Genomic DNA, 16,813 nt, shown 5'->3' on the forward strand with positions numbered 1-16,813 from the left:
TATTTAATGCTGAAAAAAAAAAGAGCCCAGAAATTGGCACATCAAATCTGCATATATATATATATATATATATAATATTAAGTCACCCAAATAGCTTTACATCCAAAACTATAATTTAACTATCATCTCAGTGGAGTTCATGACATTGCTAGCTTAAAATTCTAAATACTCTCTCATTCATCTAGCAATCTGCATACCAAGAGAGGACATCCCACATCGATAACCCAATTAAAACACAAAAACAAAAAATAAAATAACATATGCCTTGATGAAGAAAGAAAAGGTCAGATAACCTGTAATTGACAACAGTAGCAAATGTTTGGCCTACTAGAAGAGTTTTCTACACAGCTACCATGGCAGGAAAATCATGTCGCTTGGTTCTTTAACGACCTTCAAAAACCCCTTTTTACACAAGCCATACTAAAACAGCGAAAGTGAAAATATGGAATGAGCTATGGAAGAAGCTCAATTTCCATCCTCATCATCACCCTCCTCGTCATCGTCGTCGTCATCTTCCTCTTCAGAACCATCACTGCCCTTCTCCTGCCAGAGAGCAAGAGATTCAGAATTTAACAAAAACAAACCTTTTATATCCACTGTACCATCCATTCAACTAGTTCCACTAGTAAGAATCTCTCATATGGCCCAAACTGTTAAAACCAAGCAGAAAGGAAAGCATAGTTTCCACACCCCTATGTTGCCTGGATTGTGAATCGTTCCAATACACGGAACAGGAACAGGAACAGGAACATGAATGGGAACATGGTACACCACATGCTCGAAAATGTGGTAACAATATGAGTAGATAATAGATTACAATACAAGAATTTAAGGCACTTTAGGCTAGTTTTCCTTTTACAAATAAACATCCAATAAAATGTATTTTTTCGTTCAAATTAATCATGTAATAACACATTTCTTTGAGAGCATAATTACCCATTTTCTACACTTTGTCATGTCAAAACTTCACTCACCTTAAAGTTCATTAGGAAACGTATAGGACATATGAAAAAAAAAACTTTTCAGATCGCTTTGGATTATTAAATTTACCATTTTGGAACAAAATGTATCATATTTCGGAACGTGCATTCGAAAACGTAATTCACGAGGATATTAGCGTTTTCTAATAACATTGCCACACACATGCTTATAACCTTCACTCCAGCCAATGTGTGAGGCGCAGAAAAAAGAAGCTCTAAATGAATTGGGCTTCCTGACAGGTCAGGACTACAATTGTAAAAAAATATAATCTGAAAGTCCTATCAAATCGAAAAAGAAGCTGCTAGAACCGCACCCCCCCCCCCCCAATTTCTATAATATTTAGTTGTTTTTCAGAAGCAATGGTCAAAAAAAGAGTCCATTATTGATGAATGTAAATTAGTTACACCTTAATCTGACAAAGACAAATAAGCTCAAGATAATTACAGAAAAAATAATATATATTCAGACTAATCTATCATAATAAAAAGGGTAAATTGCACTTTGTACCCTACACTTCACAGCAAATTCACTTTGGTCTCTCATTTTTCAATTGTAACAATCAACCCTTTGCACACTTCAAACAAGTTGCAATGTGATCCTTCCGTTAATCTGGTGTTAAATTCCCTAATAGAAATTGTCATGTGACCCTCACGAGACATTTTTTGGGGGAAAAAATATAATTTTCTTTCCTTTTGTTCTTCTTCTCCTTTATTTGTCCACTGCATTTTTGCTCTACTGTATTTTCTAAACTTATCACCACTGACTACCTCCCCACTACTCGCCCATCCCTTTCGCGCAGCCCCAACCCTTCCCACCACCTATGGCCACTGCCCATTCCTTTCTTTCACGGATCACTCTTTCCCTGCCAGCGGCCCATTTCCCTGAGTAGGGTATTCCTACAACTTTATTCCCAACATAGGGTAAAGTGGGTTTTGATTTTGAAAACATGTATAAAAAAAGAAAAAGGAAAGTGTTTTCAAAAACTGTTTTTGTTGATTTCAAGGTTGGTTAAAATAACAATAATAGAAGTATCTCACAAGAAGCGTGTTTTCAAAACACATTTATTATTAAGCTATGTTAAAAAACTTAATCATAAGCGGATTTTGTAAACATGCTTTTACAAAAATTATAAATCACACCAAAAATATTTTTCATTTTTATTTTTAGCTTAAATATTTTGTATGTGTAAAGCGGATTTTGTAAACAAGCTTTTTATTTTCTTTTTATAAAATGTGTTTAAAAAACATGTTTTTACATTTGTTCTTTTTCTTTTTAAAGCAACACATTCTCCCACCACAATGTAAACATACGCTTCTTTACAAAACATATTATATATTGAGGCCAAAAAAAAGAAAGACTAGAGAGAGCAGAATATGAGAGAGAGAGAGAGAGAGAGAGACCACCGGCGGCAGAGAACCTTTGAGAAAGAAGAAGAGAGAAGATGAGCAGCGGAGGCGGCGGCCAACACGACCAAGAGCAAACAAAGACCACCGCGACCAGCAGCTGCCCCACCCTCTCTTACGGCAGAACTCTCACACCTCTCAATACAAACGAGTGGGAGGTTAGTCTAGAGGGATTGGTGAGTACCTTATTATAGTAAAGTAATAACTTTCTTAAGTTTGCTTCAATGGTAACGTAACATAACTATATTTCTTTATAGATACATATATCTGCGAGGGCATATCAATTGTAAGAGGATGCCCATATGAGATGTAATGGTGGAGTGGCACTGGAGGCCATTGTTGAGATACAAGAGTTATTATATGAGGCTTTGCAATAGGTACATCAATTGGATCGACTAAATTTTGGCCATTTTGGTGAGCAGCCTTCCATGATAGTAGATTTCCAGCCACATCAATCCCTCCCACAACTATTTCATCAGTTGAACCATTGACATCAATCAATGCCTCCACCTCAACCTACCATGGGGGTGTCAATTGAAGTTCTATCTACATCAGTGCCTACCACACCTCAAGCATATCGATATGATCATTTGGATTTTGACCACTCTAGTAAGAGGCCTTCCATGGGGGTGTCAATTGATGTTCCATCTACATCAGTGCCTACCACACCTCAAACACATCAATATGATCATTTGGATTTTGATCACTTTGGAAAGGGGCCTTCCATGGCCATGAGGGTGTCAATTGATGTTCCATCTACATCACTGCCCCCACCTTAGACTACCCCATCTCAACCTACCCATTACACATCGCAATTCTCCCTCCCTCCCCAAGCTATATCCGATCATGTCCCAACATACTCCCATATACCATGGCCAGATATTGGACCCCTCTTGGTCACCACCCCCATATAGGATTGAGGTTGTTACCCCATCCACTCCCTTGCCACCACCATCCATTGTAGGTGTGTCTACTATGATTCCCTCTACTTCGACGCTAACATCACTTGGTACTTTGATAGTACATTCCTCTTCCACACCACCTCTGTCCACTTTTATCGGGACTACATCAACATCATCCCCTATTGCACATGCGACCTTGACCTACCATGATGATGCAATCATTACTTGGGACTCGCACACTGTGGATGAGATAATGGTCCATACCCTTACCAGAGGAAGAGGTACATGTAGAGGTCGTGGCGGCCGTTGAGGTTGAGGTGAGTAGATGCTGAGGTCGAGGTATAAACCATGATAGTAATGTACCAGATGTAGGGGCTTCATAGCTCACCGTTGTATCCCAGGCTTTGCCGAATGTGGTATCCAAGATTTCTATTGCACACTTTGGCAAGGGGCCATATTCTGTACAAGCAGGCTGCGAAGCACGAATACTCCAAAATGAGCCGCGTACAAATATCAGATACGGATATGTGTTTGATACGTTGGGACACGTATCTGATACAGCAAAAAGTATCCCTTTTTTATATATATATTTTTTTGAATTTCGGATACGCATGGATACATGAGAGATACGTTCCGGATACTTTTGGGATATGGAGGGGAAGAAAACGTAATTTTCAACACTTTTGTGGGTCAAACTGTAAATAAAGAAGTTAAATTGAAAATAATACAAATCACAACGGGAACATAAAGAAGAAGAAAAAGAACCACAGATCGAAGAAGCATTGAAGCAAAAACCCTAAGCTCAGATTGCGATGCCAAATTCGAACAAGCAAAATGCTACAAACTGAAATCTGAAGTCAGACAAAGCCTTTGAACACATTCATTAGTCTGATTGTGAGTTGTGAAGTCGATCAACAAAGGAATCCATGAACAAAACTCAATTCAACGAAGACATAACTGCTACGAGCTCATCAGGGTGGGGCTTGAACCAAGTTGCATCTACTGAAGACCTCTTGCATCTCACCTCTCACCTCTCTCGCTCTTGTTTTGCTTTTATTATGGTCTAAATCATAACCTTGCCTTTTTATCTCATTCATAACATATATATCAATTAAAAATAACCTTGGTCTTCAACTTTGCAGCTGCTTTATTCATGTATTTAATTTTTCCCCTTGTCTAATGGCTGCTAGTATTATAATTTATATTTGAATTTCATAAATGTTATTTTATTAAATAAAATATAATAAATTTTTAAAAAATATTTTTATGCGGTATTTAATTAATTAAATATTAATAAAGTAAAAATTTATAACATATATATGTTAATTAAAAATAATTGTTTACATTAATAAAATTATTTTTAAAAAAATTACGAACGTATCCTCACCGTATCCGTATCCGTATCCTACTTTTTCAAAATTTGGTGTATCACCGTATCTGTATCTCTGTATCCGTGCTTCCTAACAGGCAGGCAAGGGAGTGCTACATGCAAACGACCAATATAATGATAGTATACAATAAGGGACTTAAGAGAGAGTATATAGTACGACTAGTTGAAAATATTTTGTATTTTTGTATATTTGAACTATTGATATGATGCTTCACACATGTCAACTAGTAAGCACCTTTACACATTTATTTGTTTATAGTCTTCTATATATTTTCATTGTCAAGTTGACATCATGTCTTTGTTTACTAGGACAAGACTGCATGTTTTTGTGGTTATTGAAGGCAAAAAAAGGAGGAGGAAGTCTTTTTACAGATGCATCGTTAGACAAGATCTCTCTATTTTGAACTTGATTATAGTGAAGAAGGGTGAGAATGATCTACATGGATTAACTGATGTGGAGAAACCCAGGATGATAGGTCCAAAGTGAGCATCAAAGATTAATGATTTTGTGGTAGGATTTGTGATTTATGGGAGGTGCAAGAGCTCCAGTGTGAGAGAGAGGTGGGACAATTGCTGGTCTTTGTTCGCTGCTAGTCGTGGTGGTCGCCGTCTCCGCCGCTTGTCTTCTCTCTTCTTCTCCGCTGAAGGTTCTTTGCCGTCAGTGGTCTCTCTCTCTCTCTCTCTCTCTCTCGTTTGCTACTCTCTCTAGTCTTTGTTTTTTTTTTGGCCTCCAAATACAATGGGTATGTTTGGTTTGAGTTTGGGAGATGAGTTTTAGAGATAAAAAGTACGAAAAGTTGTTTGGTTTGGTTTTTTTCAAAAGATGTTTTGGAAAATTATTTTGAGAGAGAGTTTTGAAAAACGTGATTGATTTGATGTGTATGAGAGAGAGATTTGTTTGGAAAACTTGTAAACCAAACAAGTTTTGGAAAAAAAATTTGAGAAAATTTGTTTGGTTTGATTACTTTTAAAAACTTATTTGTAGAGAATTTCCCAAAAATTTTTGGGAAACACAAACCAAACAAGGCCAAAATGTTTTGTAAAGAAACGTATGTTTACATTGTGGTGGGAAAAAAACCTGACTTTTGAAAAAAAGAATTAAGTGTAAAAATGTGTTTTGTAAACACATTTTACAAAAAACTAAAAAGCGTGTTAACAAAACCCACCTTACAAGATACAAAATATATATTTTAAAATATTTAAGCTAAAAATAAAAAATAAAAAATTTTAGTGTGATTTATAATTTTCATAAAAACGTGTTTACAAAACCCGTTTTTGATTAATTAATTTTTTTAACATAGCCTAATCGAAAACGTGATTTGAAAACACGTTTCTTATGAAATATTTTTATTATTATTTTAATCAACTTTCAAGTTTTAAAAACATGTTTTCAAAACCTGCTTTTTTTAAACGTGTTGTTAAAACCCGATTTACCCTATTGTTAGGAATGAAGTAAAAATCCACCCTATTGTGGGAACAAAGTTGTGGGAGTACCCTATTCAGCGAAATGAACCCCTGCAGCCCCCCTCCGCCTCCCTCAGAGCTACCCCAACCCCTTTCCACCCCCATGGACAACCCCACCCCTTCCTCCATTGATTCTAGTTAAAAGCACCACCACAAAAACAACCATTTTATCTATGATGCCATCAGCCACAAACACTGTGACCCCCTTCATCGCAAACCCTTCACCACAACCCACTTTGTCTTCTTTTCTTTTTTCCATTAGCCCTCCGCCACCGCATCTCTCTTAGAAGGGGATTGTTGTGGTTTGGGGTAGAGACGAAGGAGGTGGGAGGGGATTGTTTAGGGCGGGGTGGAGATGGGTGGTGAGAAATGGCTGAGGGCAGTCATGAGTGAGAGAATAAAAGAGGTGTGGGAAGGTATGGAGTGGTGGAAAGGGGATGGCAACAGCCATGGGCGGTGGTGGGGAAGGGGAAGGCAGTGCCCAATTGGTTAAGTATGAAGGCCTTATTGGCCGATCATGTGTCATAATTCCTATTAAGGGGTATAAAGAGAGCAGGACATGATTGTAACACTCTGTTTGGATTGGAGGGTGAGAAAGGAAAAGAAATTATTGTGTTCTCTCATATAGATGAGAAAAGAAATGAAATGATTTTGTTGTCACTTTCATGTTTGGATGGGTCAAAAAGCAAAAAGCATACGTGAGAAGGATATGAGTGGGATTTATTTTTCTTGGTATTTTAAGGGGCAATCTTGGTATTATAAATATTTTACAACCAATCAACTTGTTAATCACCAAATCTCATCACTTTTGGTGAGAAATGAAATAGGCTTAGTAAGAGAATTCTCTTTCTCACCATTTCTCACTCAACTTATAAACCAAACATAAGGAAAAACGACACAAGAAAAAAACTTCACTTTCTCATCATTTCTCACCAAATCATCCCATCCAAACTAAGTGTAAGTTAAGAAAAAATTTAAGGTACACTTGCCTCCGTCTGGCCTATGGGCAAGTATCCAAGGTAGTGTTTGGTTTAAATTAACATTTGGATCAAAAAATCAAAAAACATGTTTGGTTAACAAGTTTTTATAACTCTTTTCCAAATTGTTTTTTCTCTCCTCTCTCTCCTCTTTTTTTATTAATAAATCAATCAATCACTTTTTCCCTCTCCTCTCTCATTCTCTTACATTCTACAAATCAATCAATCAATCGAATTTTCTCTTACCCATCTATTCAACTACAAAAAATAAATATATAAACTACAAATCATCCCAAAATTATTTTCAAAACTCATAACCAAACCAATTTTCAAAACTGTTTTCAACAACTTATCTTTCAAAATACAACTTAAAACTCTTTTAAAAACTAAACCAAACGGAGCCTTCTTTCTCTCTTGAATACTACCACTTCTAGATTGCTTCTAAATTTCCTTAATTTTTCTCAACATCCAAACAAAACTCAAAATAAAATATATATATATACAACTCAAATACATAAACAGTGATCCAGTTTAAACAAAAACTCTCAAGCACCAGATCAAAGGAAGGAATTGTGAAGAAAAAAATTGATAATAGAGTACAACACTCACGCATCATCACACAGTGTCACTATCGTTGCCACTTGACACCATTGGCACACACCGATTCTTCATAAATCAAGTAAGAGAGAGATACAACTAAGATTGATTAATCATCCTCATCAATTTTAAACAATCACTTGCTCGCACTTCGTTTATAAGGTTTTGATAGATTTGAAGGGCTCCAGTAGAGCTTAACTGCCACTGTGTGAGAGAAAGAAGAAGAGGATGAGAGAGACAGTGAGTGTGTGTGTGTGTGTGTGTGAGAGAGAGAGAGACAGAGAGAGAGAGAGAGAGCAGTAGAAGAATGGATTTAGAGAGAGGGAAAGAGAGATGGAGACAAAAGAGTTAGAGAGAATAGAATTAGTCAAAACTAAAGATATTCTAGGGTTTTTCTAAAAAAATAAAAAATAAAATATTCTAGGGATATGGAGGGAGGGAGAGAGAGAGAGAGAGAGAGTCATCAATAGAAGCTTTCTCAAAAAAAAAATTTATTCTGGGGATATCGACCAACAAAGGAGAGAGAGTGAGAGGGAGGGGGGGGGGGGGGAGAGAGAGAGCTGGTCAAAAGTTGTATTGGTAAGTGAATAAATTTATTATTAATCTTGAGAAGAGGGCATGCAGGTCATCATTGTCTTTGCAAAGACAACAGGAATCTTAGAAAGGAAAATAGGCCTGTGTCAATATAGCAGGACATGTTCATATCTATTGTATAATAATCTAACAATAATTTGGGCGGGCCGGGTTGAGTGATTTTTTCTGCAAGCAGCCCAACACTCAACTGAAAATCAAAAAATTTGAAGCATATGGACCCCAGCCGACCGAACTAGCAGTCGAAACTGTCCGTCATGTATTCAGATCAGACAGGTCCTGTCGGGTATTTCAGGTGATTCAGATCCTTGAACACCCCTAATGAAAACATTGAAAATATATAACTAACATGATATAACACACTAACGCATTACATGACGAGGTTTGAAGAGGAGAAACAATAGCAAAAAAACACAAAAACTCCAAGTAAACAGAGTGATTATTAAGTACAACCATATAGAAGTTTGAATACTCTACCAAAAAGTATATATGGAATCATATTTACCTCTTCATCACCTTCCCCATCAAAATCTTCTTCATCAGCGTCCTGCACAGAAGCCATTTGTAATCATCAGATACTCGGGAAAGTAAAAACACCTTTTAGACCATAATAGAAACGTGATTATTGTATCAAGGAAGACGTGATGGAAACGGGGAAGGAAAGAAGTTACATTGTTGAAATAATTGAGAGGATTGGGCCACAAATCCTCCTTGATTAGCTCTGCAACCTACAAAATGAAAAACAATATCAATAAAATGTATGGGGGGGAGGGGAGGGGTCACACTGAGTACCTCCAACATTAGTATCAGGTTCTTTACATTATCTGCAGAAGTAAAGAAATTACCTCATCTTGAATCTCATCCATATCAACTTTCTGTTGGGTTTCACTGAACCATGTAAAGAAGCTGCATTCACGAACAGCAAGAGAATAAAGAACTTCACTGACACATGAATGCCATCCACTTAAAAATTACCAAAAATGCAATCTAAAATATGCAAGAGCATTAATTTGTAGATGAATAGCATCATATCTTGTATGAATCTCAAAACAGCCAGTGTACTAATAGTAACACTAACAACTAAAACAAAGAAATGATGCCATAATATGCATTCTGCTAAACTACTTCCTTTGTATCAGTCCTCATGGATCACATTTAGCAACAGAAATAATCCACCAACGAAACTGTTACAATGACTTCATGTAACGAGTGTTAATTCAATAAATAACATTGATAATGATAATTGAAACAGCTTGCGACAAAATAAGATAATCACCATGTATGTGTAACTGGAATGGGATTTCAATTGCAAGGGCATAATTTTGACTTAAATAGCTCCTGACAGAATGATTGCAACTACCTTAATTCACATGAGAAAAAAGTTTACTGCAAAAGGTGGCGTTGTATTCTTCTTGAAAGTTCTTAGCATGTTTTTCCTGTTCTGAAGAAAATTTTGCAAAAAAAGTGCACACTACACATCTGGCTAAAATTTGCTTATTGAAGAGAGAAATAACAGAGGCATCAATGCTTGGTCATTGAAAAAATGAGACTCTAGTCATCTAGTTTATCGTTTAAAAATGCTTACCGATGTTTTGTCACTACAAAATAAATTAGAAAATAGTGATCATCAAACATATCAACTAAATTTCAATAAAAAATTCATCATTAGTTACAATGCCACTAATAATAACACTGTCAATTACCAAAACTACTAAAAAACAAAAGTTTTTGAACACCAGATATTGACTAAATCCAAAAATAAAGACTGACGAAATCCACCTTTCATCAGTATGAGGCCGCTTGCTCCCTTTCTTCTCATGAGCAACTCCATTAGGAATGCCCTTCACAAGTTAAAAACATTCAGCAAAAAGCAGAGTGAAAAAGAATATGCAAAGTAAACATTTTTTTAAAGTACATATGCAAAGAAATGCATAAACAAAGACCACTTACCATGCCCTCTTTCCACTTAATTGAAGTGGCGGTAATTTTTGTTGTTCCTTCGTCAAGAAAGGTAAAAACCTTCGTGAGCTTTGTGTCTTCAAAGTAAGGATTGGGGCTAAAATTCTGATGAATATATAACAAAAAAAATTTAATAACTTATGTAAATCCATAATTAAACCATAGCTCTAACCAACATGCCATTTACAGTGCCTCAATGTAACAATTTTTTTTTATAAAATGAATGAAAATTCTTTTCAAGACCAAAGCAGGGGAGAAGAAACAACACTTACAAATGTAATAGTGTAACCCGACTTCACATCTTTAAAATCCTCTACTTCAAGGGAACTAAGATACTTAAATATCTAGCAACAAAAAATTGTAAAGTCAAGTCAAGTTACAAGACAATTGGGGATGGAAATAAAAAACAATGACAGCATAATCATCTTAACAGACCTCATTAATTTATTCAAAGAGCATGCACCAAATTCATTAGTAGTAGCTCATATAAAGAAGGAAAGAAATTAGAAGCCTCATAAAATCACCATATGATTTATTTTAATATATGAGAACAAAAACCAAACCTTTTGGTCTTCGTCAGTCAAAAGTTCGCCAAGAGCAGGATGACTCAAAAACTGCATAGAAAAGGGGATTAGTCATTTCAATGGGTTCTAGAAAGAACATCTAAGAAATCACAACAGCAGGTAACTCAGAAGTTGTGAGAATCAAGTAGATGAAGATAGATCACTAACAGCAGTCAACCAGAAGTCAGGAATGGATTTGATAATATCACTCCGCTTCTCATAGACGGGCTTGCGTATCTCATTGTACTTCTGCTCTACTTCCAAAACTTTGTCACTTGCCTCTTCGTTGATCTGCAATTAAAAATAAAATCAACAGAGCACAGTTAGCCCGCTTTCAGTAATACAGCTCATATGTCTTCACATAATAAAGTCAATATATTACGCCTTAGCAATAAAACACTGCTCCTTGTTAGCAATAGGAATATAAATAAATGTCTTTAGGCCTTTGTTTTAATAATGGCCTTATTCTGAATACTTCTCAGATATTCCTGACAGGCCGACACATATCCAATACACCCCAAATGGATCCAATAAATATGAATATTGACTCCTTTCCAAATTTCTTCTTGTCAATTTGTGGTTAAATAAAAGATCCCAATTGCTTCAAATACTATAAAGGGATTATAACATTTAAGGTAAAAACAGGTAAACTATTTACCAGCAATTCTATTAAATTAATATGTATATTTTAAAATCTGCATGTGGATACTTATTTACTATTGAGGTGAAACTCATTTTTGTCCATGCTGCTAGGTTCTCCATCACCACATCCCTTCCTCCTCTGGACCAAAGTATATGTTTTGCCTCAAACAATCAAAAAACCACAACCAGGTTTAATGTTCCTTCAAGGCATTGTGGGTTGATTGGGTTCTTACCTGATGTGGGTCTTTTCTACTTCCACCATTCTTTGTTAGAGGTCCAAAGGAAGGAAGGGGGCCTTGACTGTGGTAGGAAAGGAGGGGCAAAATTGGGAAAGAGGGACATGGGCAATGACTTTTTGCCTGCATACTTTCCCTCAATTATAAATAAGTTTGATAGATAGATTTTAGAAGATTTTTTTATTCAACAGATTTGCTGATAAATAATTTGTCAATTGTTTCCTTAATTGTAATAATCCATTCTATAAATGTGATGTCATGCAATTATCAAGGATGGACCTAGAGGGAGTGCTCCCCCTCCCCCTTGGAAAACTCCTTTACTATAATATTAGCTATTAATTATCTCCAAATTATAACCTCGCCCCTTTCAAGTTTTTTTTGCCCCAGATTTAAATGGCTGTTCCCTCTTGGTTTTTTTAAAACTTTAAGTCTATGAAACACACATGGCATCAAAGTATCAAATTAATAAGCCAGGAAGAGAAAAATATGAAGCAGAACTCAACAAGTTACTTGATTACATGATTACATTCATTGAATAAGGATGCCAAGAAAAACTCAAGATGTCACACTTTAGTCGACAAATTGTCTTAAAGTTGCTATCTTTTGTAGGTCAATGTGGATATGAGAAAACATACTTATTAATATATTTTTCCAACTTAATTTTCATATACTTAGAATCATGGGTCCTTCCTTGGAAATTACCTCCCACAAGCAAGCATATGTTAATACATTACATACATATGCAAATATATACAATGCAAAGGCACACAATTTAAGTTCACAAAACCTTCATAGACCCACGAACAAGAGTAATCTAACTTTCATACATGATAAAAGAAATTGGGAAAACGAAATAAGCAAACAAGGATAAACAATGCTGAAAATAAACAAAGCAATGGTCTGTTTGGTTGCTCGGAAAACGCAGGAAACTCATCAATTGTGAAACTTAAACCCTCCCGTCAACTAAGTTCAAAACTAATTTCATATCTCTTTTCATGAAAATCCCAAAAGAAAAAAAAACAAACAAACAAACAAACTTTCAAAAACTTTGCTTTGTTTCATCTCTATTTTTAAGTGATGTTTTCTAGAGAGAGAGAATTATACTTTCTCGAGCTCGTCTTGGATCTCCTGCAACTTCTCGATGGAGACGACAAGTTCTCCATCAATGTGCTCTGCATTTTCCTCTTCGCCTTTCAACTTCTTACCTTTGTCCGCCACCATCTTCAACAAACCCTAGATTGCTTCTTGCTCTGTGAATGAATAGTTACGACCTAGGGAGAGAGAGAGAGCAACAGTCGGAGTGCCTGTGAGGAGGGAATGAAAAAGGGTTAGGGTTTTGGGGAGATATAAGAAGGAAAGAAAAAAGGGCTTTAGGGTTTTTGAGAGACTAAAATCTGCTGTATCGTCAGCTGAATGGTGCGCGCAGATTCAGCCAACCAAAACGCGACAAGGCAGCAGATGTGTTCTTTTGGCATTGTTCCGACATGTGGCGATTTGATGAGGATAAACTTGACAAAAATGTTAAAAAATTATAAAATATTTGGGATTTTTAATATTACTCAAAAATATTTTATTTACATAATTTCTCTCCTACAAACTCCTTCGAATGACATGACAAAAAAAAAAAAAATGAACTAGGAATCTCATGGAGAGTTCGATCTTGGCTCAGGATAAATGCTGACGGCATGCTTAACACATGCAAGTCGGACTGGAAGTGGTGTTTCTAGTGGCAGATGGGTGAGTAATGCGTAAGAACCTATCCTTGGGAGGGGAACAACAGCTGGAAACGGCTGTTAATACCCCGTAGGCTGAGGAGCAAAAGGAGGAATCCACCTGAGGAAAGGCTCGCTTCTAATTAGTTAGTTGGTGAGATAATAGCTTACCAAGGCGATGATCAATAGCTGGTCCAAGAGGATGATCAGCCACTAACCCATGCTCTCACACTTTTTTCTTCTGTTAAAACCTTCTGACCAACCTTGCCATTGTGTAGTTATATGGGCCCATGTTGGGACGGATCCAAATCGTTGGTTTTTTAAAATACATTGAGTAGAACATACCTGTAAAATATCAAGTTGATCGGACATCGTTAGTCATTTTATCGTATTGCATTTGTATTTACAAAAATAAATGACACATGTGATTTGAAGTATAAAACTGAATACCAATATGAGTGGGTAAAAGAATTAACAATATTTGATTAATTTGATTTTTTACAAACATATCTACTTGATGTACTCTAAAACATGAATTATTCGAATTATCAAAATGGACTCCAAAATAGGCCCATATAACCGCACAATAGCCATCTTATCTCTTAACCTTGCCACGTCATTAAGGGAAGGATTTTGTTTGGATGCCTTGTTTAGCAACTAAATATTTTAGTTTAAAAGTCAAAAAGTCACTAAAAAAATTAAAAAGTCAATAATATATCCCAAAAAGTCAAAGATTTTTTTTTGGCACATCTTTTCATAAAAAATCCAAATCATTGTAAACATACTAATTTTTGTTACCTTATATTTTAGCAAAAAAATTAAAAAATTGTTGAAAAAAATGATTTTATAGTGATTTTAATGTGAAATTAAAGTAGGCCCCCAACCACCGATTGACGTGGGATTAAATGGTTTAGATTCTTTATAACAAGATATTTACACCACAAAAAGAATAACCAAAAATCATTGAGAATTGAATGAGAAAGTGTCTCATAAAATTAGTCTCATGAATGAGATATTGAGAATATTGTATAACTACCTATTCTACATTGATTGTAGAGGAAAGCATTGATGGATATTTAAACCTCAAGATTTTGATAAGAGCACGAGCCATTTGGGAAATCTAAGGCTCTGTTTGGTAAGTCTTTCAAAATATAATTCTACCCATTGATTTGAGTGTGCTGTTTGTTTGGAGCTTTAAAATCATAATTGTACATCTATTTCTCAAAACTCAATTTAAAGCATAATCATTACTTTTCAAAACTCATAACCAAACACATAATTCAAAACTCAATTCAAATCAATATTTTAATTTTTTAAATATTTTAAATATTTAAATATTTTTAAAATATTTTAATTTTGTTAAGATTTTAAATATTTAAATATTTAAATATGTTACGATTTTTTTAATTTTTTAATTTTTTGAATATTTTTAAATATTTTAATTTCAAAATATTACAATTTTAATTTTTAAAATTTTAAAATATTTTATAAAAACAAATTCAAACTCTATTTTATAAAAATATTTTTAAATATTTTAATTTTTTTGTTATGTATTTGGGTACGATTTGAGTGTAAAGCTGTGAAAGTAATATGGAGTTTCAAGTTATGTGTTTGGGTATGAGTTTTAAAAATAATTTCTTAATTGAGTTTTGTTTTATGTGTTTGATTACGATTTAAGTGCAGAGTTGTTTTTAAATTTAAAATGTTAACATTTTAAATTATTTAAAATTTTTGAATATTTAAATTATTTAAATTTTTATGATTTAAACTTTTTGAATATTTATTTTAATTTTTTACTTATTAATTTTTTAGATTATTTAAATTATTTAAATATTTATGATTTAAATTTTTTGAATATTTATTTTGAAAAAAAATTATTTCCTTTGTAGTATTTTCAATTAAAAAATTGATTAATGTTATTTTCTGTTAATAATAATAATTTTTTAATTGAATTTTAAAAAGAGTTTGGTTATGAGTGTTGATCAGAATTTTCAACAGTGTGAAAGTAGTGTGTTTTGTTGTGAGTTATAATAATTTGAATTAAGTTTTGAAAACTCTTTTCAAAACTCATAACCAAACAAATTTTCTTACTTCACATGTCAAATCAAACTTTTAAAACTCAATTTCACACTCAATTCAGCACTCTATTCAAAAACCATAACCAAACAAATTTTTTACACTCAAATCATAATTCCACAACTCACAAACTCAAAATACAACTCATTCTCTCAAATCATATTTACAAAACTCTACCAAACGCAACCTAAATTTTCCAAAGGAAGGGAATTATGAATGCTTCAAGAATAGGCTTGGGCTAAAACTATGGTCCAAGTTGGTTATACAAAAATTGCCACACATACACGCGTCGCCGCCCTGCTCGGATCGGGCTAAGGCCGAGAATCGTAGGTGTAACAACCCCGATTAACGTTAACCCATACTTAATGATGCCTAATAATAAGTTTCAGTGAAGTTTTGCATCATATGTTGCCTTATTTGTGTTTATATGTGTTTGGCGTAGATAGATTTGTTCATGTTTCATTTCGATTTGTGAATTGAAGGCCTTATCAGCATCCGGTTCAGGAATTGACTCGATTTATGTGTTAATTAGAATTTTTAGGATTTTATGGTAGGTTCAATAGAATTTCAATTTGGAACGAATAAATTAGATTAAATTAGTGCTCACTTAATTAGTCTTAATTAAGTTATCTTCAAGTGAAGCCTATATAAGGCTCCATACAAGCCTCCACTGAACTCCTCTCTTCAATTTCAAGCATACTTGAGCTATTACACACACAAACGTATGAAAGAAATAGGGACCAAGAGAGAGAGAGTTGAGATCAACAAGACTTGTTGGAATTGGGAAGAATTAGCTTGGAATCTTAATGTGCTCATCATCTAGATTTTACTTGAGGGGTTGAGGTCATGTGCCACAAGGAAGCTAAATTGGCTGCTCAGTTTGTTTACTTGGAGCATCTATTATCTGTGAGTAATAACTTAGTAAAGCTATATTCAAGTAAATAATTTTCTGCTCGCGGATTAAGAACTATTCTATGAAATGTCATGTTTTATGCTATGAATGATTGTCCAAGTCTAACAAACGCTTATGACATTATGCTATGATTCAAGTAATGCCATGATTCAAATATATGCAAGTTCCCAATACCGGAGGTTCCTTATGGGACTGACAAGCTATCTATACCCGGCTGGAGGTTCCTAAATGGAACTGACAAGTTTACAAGTTCCCAGTCCGGAGGTTCCTTTATGGGACTGACAAGTTATTCTTACCCGGCCGGAGGTTCTTATATAGAACTGACAAGTATGATTTAAGACATTCTGTGCGTGATTAGTCAGCGCTAATGTAAGACTAAGTATGAACTCTGAATTCTATATATGCTC

General features: G+C 34.8%; 1 protein-coding gene and 1 pseudogene across 1 annotated transcript; one reads left to right on the forward strand and one right to left on the reverse strand.

Moving 5' to 3' along the window:
* Positions 1-33: 33 nt before the first annotated feature.
* On the reverse strand, positions 34-13,180 carry LOC114271136 (NAP1-related protein 2). The gene is made up of 10 exons (XM_028212744.2): positions 12,810-13,180; positions 10,996-11,118; positions 10,828-10,878; positions 10,537-10,608; positions 10,256-10,369; positions 10,085-10,146; positions 9,151-9,211; positions 8,977-9,033; positions 8,811-8,852; positions 34-543 (listed from the first exon to the last, which is right to left on the reverse strand). Exons 1-10 carry the CDS (start codon positions 12,924-12,926, stop codon positions 466-468), a joined length of 777 nt encoding a protein of 258 aa, XP_028068545.1. The 5' UTR covers positions 12,927-13,180; the 3' UTR covers positions 34-465.
* Positions 13,181-13,437: 257 nt separating this feature from the next.
* LOC145789976 (18S ribosomal RNA) lies at positions 13,438-13,631 on the forward strand (annotated as a pseudogene).
* Positions 13,632-16,813: the final 3,182 nt, after the last annotated feature.

This window comes from Camellia sinensis, chromosome 4 (genome assembly GCF_055761805.1).
Source record: "Camellia sinensis isolate YWXY chromosome 4, ASM5576180v1, whole genome shotgun sequence".
Taxonomy (NCBI): Eukaryota; Viridiplantae; Streptophyta; class Magnoliopsida; order Ericales; family Theaceae; genus Camellia; species Camellia sinensis.